The sequence below is a fragment of the Otolemur garnettii genome, unplaced genomic scaffold (assembly GCF_000181295.1).
Source record: "Otolemur garnettii isolate 467f Iridium unplaced genomic scaffold, OtoGar3 scaffold00046, whole genome shotgun sequence".
NCBI lineage: Eukaryota > Metazoa > Chordata > Mammalia > Primates > Galagidae > Otolemur > Otolemur garnettii.
In genome coordinates, this window is record NW_003852441.1 from 12,128,249 (window position 1) to 12,136,255 (window position 8,007).

Below are 8,007 nucleotides of genomic sequence, written 5' to 3' on the forward strand. Positions count from 1 at the left end.
GGGAGGACAGAACCGTCAGGGGCCCCAAAACTCACACCAGTAGTCCCTTCCAAGCTCAGGAGGAAAAGAGAAACGGGTGAGTGGCTGGGGGAGGGGTGATGAAGGAGGAACAAAGGTTTGAAAAGACTCCAAGGGAGGGGAAGGATGGGTGTGGTCAAGACTCTGACCTCGACCTTAACCTGCTCCCCACCCTCCTACAGCTTCTGGCTTCTGGCTTCAGTTTGTTTCTTCTTTCTGATAGAAGGAGTCTTGATTCTGGAGGGGATACTGAGGGTGGGGGATAGAGTGTGAAGGTCCCAGGCATTAAATTATGTCAGGGATTGAAATGGAGGAGGCTGTGGGGAGCGGTGTTCAAGAAACTGGTGTCTATGGGAGCGTAGAGCAGGAGGGCCAGGACATTTAGAGGGAAAGTGCTGGGGAGGTGTCTTGGGGAGGAAACTCCAAGAAGGCTGCTGAAGGGCGTGATCAGGGATTTGGCCAGGACTTCAGAAGGTGGGATCGGCCAGAGTAGGAGACAGAAGGAAATGGAGAAGAGTGGAGCGTGGGGCAAAAATAGGGCTGGACAAAGAGCACTTAGGGTAGAAACCGGTGGGGAAAGGGCGGCGCCAAGGCTGGCCGGTAGTCCCCCATCTCAGGCTCAGCCGCGTTCCAGGTGCACCTGTAGGGGAGTGGGGAAGGGGCAACTTGTGCCGGAGGCAATTCCAGTCCTGAGGGGCTGACTCTGAGCTTGGGACTCTGGAGAAGCCACTGCCTTCTCTGCACCAGCGGTCAAAGCCCTGCAAGTGAAGGGGCGTGATCCTGGAGCTCGGGTTTCTTCCTCCTCACCTGGGCAAGGAGGGGTGGGGACAACGACTTCCGGTTCAGGTGAGTGTCCCTTCAGTGACGTCAGGTCACCCTCGGCCGCCCCTTCGGTTCCGCCCCCTCTGCCGCGCTCCGGCTGTCCGCGGGACCGCGCCCCCGACGCCCTACATATACTCCGGTGCGCCGCACCTGTTCGCCGGCACCTGTTTGCTAACCTCGGAGCAACCTCTTCCGCGCACCGCAACCTCGGTCTGAGAGCCCAGGATACTCTCTGGTGCTTGCTGGCACCCAAGACCGTGCCCATACAGCCCCTCTACCTTTTGTTTGGGTAGGGTCATCGAGAGCGCCGGAGGGAATCGCCTGGCTTTCAGGGACCACTTTTGTCTGGAACCACTCCTGCCAACGTAGCCTAGTCCCTCTGCTGTGAGACCATCGCTCCACCGGGAGTGCCAATTTCTGTGTATTAAAGGTGACAAGATTTGCAGTCACCTTGCCAGAAACTCTTTTGTATCTTTGGGTGACTTAAAAACTCCATCCCAAACTGTCTTTTGTGGGGCTGCCCTTTTTGTTTTACTGTAGGGTCGCCCGCCCGGCGCCCCTAGTCTTTATCTGAGGGCGGAAATGGCCAATTCGGGCCTCCAGTTGCTAGGTTTTTCCATGGCTCTGCTGGGTTGGGTGGGCCTGGTGGCTTGCACCGCCATCCCGCAGTGGCAGATGAGCTCGTATGCGGGCGACAATATCATTACAGCCCAGGCCATGTACAAGGGACTGTGGATGGACTGCGTCACGCAGAGCACGGGCATGATGAGCTGCAAAACGTACGACTCAGTGCTCGCCTTGTCTGGTAAGGCTGCGGGACCGACGGGGCGGACGCGCCCAGGGCCGAGGTGGCTGCTGGCTGGTGGCGTGTGGGGTAGGGCTGAGGCCCACGGCGGGGCGCCCTGTCCTGGGTTGCCCCGGAGTAGGAGGAAGCAGAAATAGTCGTGCCCTGGTAGTGGGCCTGAGGGGGAGCCGCCCGGGTCTGGCTGCGGCACGTGAGGTCGCACTCTGGCACCGTGCACTCTTCGGCCCCCAATCAGGTCTGCTCCTCGGCCGGGGAAGCCTGGAGAAACCTAGTCCTAGGTTGGGGTCATTGTCTCCCCCACTGCCCTGAACAGTCAGTGGCCTCCAACATCTCCCGCCTTTTTCTCTCAGACAAAAGGGGGAGCGGGGCAAGGGCACGCCGAGGGCTGAAGAACCGTAGAGCGGTTTGCCAGACGTGGGCCGCCGCCTGCGGCCTCTAATCTTATCGGCCGATTAGTTGAAGCCACAAACCCCGTGGCCTCGATAGCGGGTCAGAGCTGGGACGCGGGCGGCATGTGCGGCCATCGCGGAGGCCTTGGCCACTGACTGCTTATGCTGGCTGGCCCCTTCCACCCTTCCGCCTACCCGGGGCAGTTTCATCGAAACCCTGGCGCCCCGGGCGGCTCCTTGAGCAGAGGGCAGGGCGGGGCGGGAGCAGGAAGGCCGCGGTGTCGGGATGGGCGGGAACCCTGCCGTGTCTGGTCCGGGCCTTGGTCGGGCCAGAACGCAGTGGTCGGCAGAAGAGGGTCTAGGGGTGAGTGGGCGCCGCTGATGGGGTGAAGGCTGAAGCCGTCTGAGGGGTGCCTGCATTTCCAGCAATGAGGGCGTTCTTTTCCCTTCCCCGCAGCGGCCCTCCAGGCCACTCGAGCCCTAATGGTGGTATCCCTGGTGCTGGGCTTCCTGGCCATGTTTGTGGCCACGATGGGCATGAAGTGCACGCGCTGTGGGGGAGACGACAAAGTGAAGAAGGCCCGTATAGCCATGGGTGGAGGCATCATTTTCATCGTGGCAGGTGAGCCACAGGTCCAAAGTGGGCCCATGGCTCTCCATTCTCCTATCTGGGAGGAGTGAGGGTGGGGCAAGGTGCAGGTTTGGGAGCCTCTCAGAATCTTAATCCTCAATTTTCTTTCCAGGTCTTGCTGCCTTGGTAGCTTGCTCCTGGTATGGCCATCAGATAGTGACAGACTTCTATAACCCCTTAATCCCCACAAATATTAAGTAAGTTTGGGAGCCCTGCCTCCTTAAGGGACAGGCCTGGGGTCCTGGGATATGGAGGAGGGCTGAGACAGGCCAAGGTTTAACCCCAACCCCTTCTCTCCACAGGTATGAGTTTGGCCCTGCTATCTTTATTGGCTGGGCAGGATCTGCTCTGGTCCTCCTAGGAGGTGCACTGCTCTCTTGCTCCTGTCCTCGGAGTGAGAGCAAAGCTGGGTACCGTGCACCCCGTTCCTACCCTAAGCCCAACTCTGCCAAGGAGTACGTGTGAGCTGGGACCCCCTTGCCCCAGCCTGACAGGCTGTGGATGTGCCCAGATGCCTGAAAGGACCTGTAGGCAGTGCTCAGCCTGTAGGCAGGGTGTGGGACAAAGGCTTCCAGGTCATTCCATCCCCGCACACCATGTACAGTTCTCTAGGGGATTGGGTGGGGGGGGGGAGACAAAAAGAGGGGAGGATGTGCTTTTTGTACAGTAATAAAAAATAAGTTTTGGAAAGCAGGCTTTTTTCCCTTCAGGGCCTCTGTTTTCCTCCTTTTCAGATCACTGCAGGGAGTGTAGAACCTAAAGTATAACTACTTTAGTTTTAAAAAGTTAATAAAGCACCAGTGGGGTGCAAGTCTGTTCCTGGCTTCCCATTTCATTTTCACTGTTATTCAGGCCCCAATACCCTGACTCTCAAAGGTGTTTGGCTGCCCTCTCCCCCTTGCCCTTTATTTAAATAGCTACCAAAGAGTTTCTTTTGTTATAAAAAAGATTTTATTAGGCATGAGGGGGTGTTCCACTCTCACCTTACCCTATGCTCTCATCTTACTTTGTACTGTCTCAAGCTCCTTCCTGGGTTAGAGGGCAGAGCCTCCATAGACAACAAGGAACAAAGGTGGGGCAAGAACAGAGTAAGGGCAACACAAACAGAAGAACAGTTCTAGGCTCAAGGTCTTCCTCCTCCCCCACCAATTAGTTTACTTAAATCTGGCCAGTCAAATATCTAGGTCATCATCTGGGTCTTCTTGGTCTAGGTCGTCATAGGCATCTGGCTCATAGAAGACGTGGCTGGTAGCCTGGCCTTGCCCAGGGCGCAGTAGTGCCTGCTGTCTGAGGAGGGAAGAATTGGCACTGGTGAGGGTGGTAACAGGTGTGCCTGGATAACTTCAGGCAACCCCTCTTAGGCATCCTTGTTATTTTTTTGGCCCAGTCTCTTTCTCCCCTGGGTCTAGTCTTTGGCTCAGGCCAGGCCCAGATTGCTCTGAGGATAACCACAAAGCTGGGACCCAGGGGTCTAATGGAAAGAAAGAGACATAAAGGCCCTTTGTCATTAGAGAGGGTATGGGTGGATAGAAGTACTCCTAGGACTTGTTTCTGGAAATGGACTTCAGACCTTATAAAGTCTGAGAGGTTAATCAATAACCTGCTGTCAGTAGCTCTCTGTGGCCCAGATACTGGGCTTTACTCAGGGATCCAGGCATCAAGGTTCTAACCTTACTTTTCAGAGCTGAACTGGAAGGGCAGAGTCAGGCTATCTTTGGCTTCTCTCTCTTTCTTAGACAGTCGAAGGTTAAAGGTCAAATGAGTCATGGGGTCCACCTGTAGGTACAAAGGATACTGCCACTCTGTCCCATCCTTGGAATCCCTGACCCCACCCGCAACCTCTACAGTTATTTTTCTCTCCCTTTCTGTCAGACCCTAAGCTCCATTAGCATTCTTCAATACCAGGGATGTATGAGGATCTGGGTGGGGCTGAGATTCTACAGGGGGTCCCTCTTGGACATCCAGGCTGAAGTCTGGAAGGATGGAGAACCAATTAGTCTGGGGAGAAGAACAAAGTTAAAAAGATTTTTTCCATCTTGAAAACAAACCAGAGAGAATTCAAAACCCCATATCCTCAGCCCCCAGTAAACTTTCAGCCCTTGCCCTCATCTTTTTTTTTTTTTTTTTTTTTTAGGAGATAGAGAATCTCACTCTGTCACCCTGGATAGAGTGCTGTAGCATCACAGCTCATGGCAACCTCAAACTCCTGGGCTCACCAGATCCTTCTGCCTTCAGTTCCCAAGTAGCTGGGACTACAGGCACCTGCCACCACACCCAGCTAGTTTTTCTATTTTTAGTAGAAACAGGGTCTCAGTCTTGCTTAGGCTGGTTTTGACCTCCTGAGCTCAAGGGACCCACCCACCTTGGCCTCCCAGAGGGCTGGGATTACAAGTGTAAGCCATTGTGCCAGTCTGCACTTGCTCCTTCTTCCTTCTAGTAACTCTACCCCATTTTGGAAAATCCTTTTCCATGCCTTGGAAAACAGTCTTTTTCACAGATTCTGAATCAGGCAATTCTTACGTTTAAATTCTGTCTCTGCCACTCACTTTATAACCTTGGGAAGTGACTTATGTAAACTTCTTTGCACTGATTTCCCAGTCTGCAACATGGTAATAATGTAACAATCTACCTCACAAGGTAGCTGTGAAGATTAAATGAGATAAGTGACAGAAATGCAGAAGAGTACTCAATCACATTAGCTTTTTTATTGTTCTTGCCATAATGCCACCCCCCTCTCACTCTAATCTCCTCCTTTCCCATTGCTTCTCACCTGGTGAGTTGGGCGCTGTTGAGGCCTCCGACAGAGGATATAGGCTGAAGCCTGGCCCACTGTACCCCCAAGGATCACCTCAGTCTGAGCAAGGCTGCTCAATGCTCCCAGGGGGCCTGGGCCATGAAGCTCTTCATGTAGTAAGCCCAGCACACGTACCTGCTGCACTGAGCTGTCACCTGGAGAGGAACAAGAAATGTAGGGCACAAAGAACAGTAAGGAGTACTCAGGGTGGTGGCCTAGGAACAAAGAGTGAAAAGGAAAAAAAGAAGGGGCCCACATTCCATCACAGCTCTACCATAATCCTCATTTACCTTTGCCAATCTCATTGCCCTGATCTGAGCCTCTTTTATCTCACACTTTAATAATACACCTCACTCCAATGTAAATCTGATCAAGGCACCACTGATTTCAATCCTTCAGCAGCTCCTCACAGGCTTCAGGATGATCACTTTTAGCATCTGGCATCCATTTAGATACCAGTCTCATATCTCACACATTGAGCAACTTATAGTTTTTGGAACTTGTCAGTATCTCAGTGCCTTTGACTCCCTCCTTCTTTTTGGGAGCATTTGCAGAATGTCAGGCAGTACACTAAACACTTTAATATAACATTTTAATCCTTACAAAAGGTCAGCATTTTTAGGTCAAACCATATGAAAACTGCTGATATTTGACAATTTTTGACCTATAGAAACAGCAATTTAGTGGTTTATCCTAATACTACCTGCCCCAATTTCCAGAGGAAACTGAAACAGTGAGAGGTAAGTACTTTCATACAAAAGTGGGTGTGTTTTAACTCCAAAGCCATTTGAGTGCCCATAATGAACTTCAGGGTTTGTCCCAGGGCCCTTGCTTGGCCAAATTTGTCTTGTTGACCTAACCCTTTGCTTTTTTTTTTTTTAAAGACAGAGTCTCACTCTGCTCTGGGTAGAGTGTGTCATAGCTCATAGCAACCTCAAAGTCAGGTTCAAGTGATCCTCTTACCTCAGTTTTTCTATTTTAAGTAGAAACAGGGTCTCACTTTTGCTTAGACTGGTCTTGAACTCGTGAGCTCAAGCAATCTACTCACCTCGGCCTCCCAGAGTGCTGGGATTACATGTGTGAGCCACCTTGCCTGGCCTACCCTTTGCTCTTCAAAACAGTTTCCTCAAAGTATGTTGTGCACATCCCTGTATCACTGTTGCCTGTATCAGACTATCTTTTTTGTGTTGTTCTTGAGACAGAGTTCTACCCTATACCCTGAGCAGAGTGCAGTGGTGTCGTAGTTCACTGCAACCTCAGACTCAAAGCTGTGGACATCTTGCTGCCTTAGCCTCTGAAGCCACTGGGATTACAGGCACTTGCAGCAGCGCCTGGCTGGGTTTTTCAGTTGTTTTCATGAGCTGGGGTCTCACTCTCACTCAGACAAGCCTCAAACTCGAGCTCAAGCAATTCTCCCTCCTACAGTGCTGGGATTACAGGTGTGAGCCACTACACTGGGCTTTTTATTTTTTTATTTGAGATAGTCTATGTTGCCCTTGATAGAGTACCGTAGCATCACAGCTCATAGCAACCTCAAACTATTGGGCTCAAGGGATTTTCTCGCCTCAGCCTCCCAAGTAACTGGGACTACAGGTGCCTACCACAACACAAAGCTATTTTTATAGACAAGGTCTCGCTCTGGCTCAGCCTAGTCTCGAACTCATGAGCTCAGGCAATCCACCCACCTCAGCCTCCCAGAGTTCTAGGCTTACAGGTGTGAGCCAATGTGCCCAGCCTGTATATCAGACTATCTTATAACTGGCTGTTTATTTTTCTGTTATCTTTTAGGGAACTTTGAACTCCTGGAAAGCAAGAACCCAACTACAAAGTTAGTCTTTATTTTTACATTAGCTAGGATTATACCTGTATTTAATATTTGTTGAACAAATGTATGAATGAAACAAATGAGTAAAAAAGTACTTGGAAAGCTGGGCACAGTGGTGTACACCTATAGTCCCAAGTACTCGGGCAGCTGATGCTGGAGGATTGCTTGAGCCTCGGAGTTTGAGGCCACTCTAGGTAACACAGTAAGAGCCTGTCTCTTGGTCATGGGAAAACCTGGAGGAAAATCAAAGAATAGTAGATGGCACTATGGGGAAGTCAAAAACCAGAAAAAAATGTCAAGAGATGCAAGAAAGGTTAATTGGAGATATTGATGTGTCTCCTTATGTTGCAAAGGAAATGGGTCACATTTCTTGGGGGTGGGGGCAGATGTATAAGGGAAAGCAATGAAGGGCAGTAGGTCTCACCAAGGGAGGAGTTCTGATGGCTTAGAGCATGAAGGTTCTGGCAGAGTGTGGTACAGGGAAGGTGAAGCAAAAGCCAACTGAGTGAATCAAGAGCAATGGTGACAGGCCCAGGATCTGTCCTCCTGCACATGGCTGTCAAGGCTCCCAGTGGTCCCCCAGGAAGGGCCTCCCCAGTTTTTGACCAGTTGAGAGGGTCTCTGAAGAGGTCATGGTAAACCAGACTGCAAAGGCAAAGTAGGAGAAAACATAATATTGCCCCTCAAGCTTCATCCTCTGATCTTTGTTGCTCCCTTTTCTTT

General features: G+C 51.4%; 2 protein-coding genes across 4 annotated transcripts in view; one reads left to right on the forward strand and one right to left on the reverse strand.

Annotated features, from left to right (window-relative positions):
• The first annotated feature begins 1,000 nt into the window (after positions 1–1,000).
• Positions 1,001–3,358, forward strand: CLDN7 (claudin 7). 2 transcript variants are annotated; one of them, XM_003791168.3, is made up of 4 exons: positions 1,001–1,645; positions 2,492–2,656; positions 2,778–2,862; positions 2,968–3,358. In XM_003791168.3, the coding sequence occupies exons 1-4, from the start codon at positions 1,423–1,425 to the stop codon at positions 3,128–3,130; spliced, it is 636 nt and encodes a 211-aa protein (XP_003791216.1). In that variant the 5' UTR covers positions 1,001–1,422; the 3' UTR covers positions 3,131–3,358. The 2 variants fall into 2 exon arrangements, with proteins under 2 accessions (XP_003791216.1, XP_023369732.1); XM_023513964.1 differs by lacking the exon at positions 2,778–2,862 and having other exon boundaries at positions 1,423–1,645; positions 2,968–3,314.
• A 235-nt stretch (positions 3,359–3,593) lies between these two features.
• The window catches only part of ELP5 (elongator acetyltransferase complex subunit 5), a 7,768-nt gene continuing 3,354 nt past the window's right edge, over positions 3,594–8,007 (reverse strand). The window contains exons 4-8 of one of the 2 annotated variants that reach the window (XM_003791274.3): positions 7,709–7,929; positions 5,436–5,614; positions 4,568–4,663; positions 4,341–4,441; positions 3,594–3,952 (exon numbers count right to left, since the gene is read on the reverse strand). In XM_003791274.3, the coding sequence (XP_003791322.2) occupies positions 3,838–3,952; positions 4,341–4,441; positions 4,568–4,663; positions 5,436–5,614; positions 7,709–7,929 (712 nt within the window). In that variant the 3' untranslated portion in view covers positions 3,594–3,837. Of the gene's footprint in view, positions 3,953–4,335; positions 4,442–4,567; positions 4,664–5,435; positions 5,615–7,708; positions 7,930–8,007 lie in introns of both variants that reach the window. The other variant, XM_023513965.1, reaches the window with a different exon arrangement.

What these genes read in the sequence shown, in the direction of transcription:
- CLDN7 (XM_003791168.3), top strand. Translation starts at nt 1,423, where the DNA reads ATGGCCAATTCGGGCCTCCAGTTGCTAGGTTTTTCCATGGCTCTGCTG. An exon ending in CTCAGTGCTCGCCTTGTCTG is followed by an intron (nt 1,646 to 2,491) that starts GTAAGGCTGCGG and finishes CCTTCCCCGCAG; the next exon opens with CGGCCCTCCAGGCCACTCGA. An exon ending in CATCATTTTCATCGTGGCAG is followed by an intron (nt 2,657 to 2,777) that starts GTGAGCCACAGG and finishes TTTTCTTTCCAG; the next exon opens with GTCTTGCTGCCTTGGTAGCT.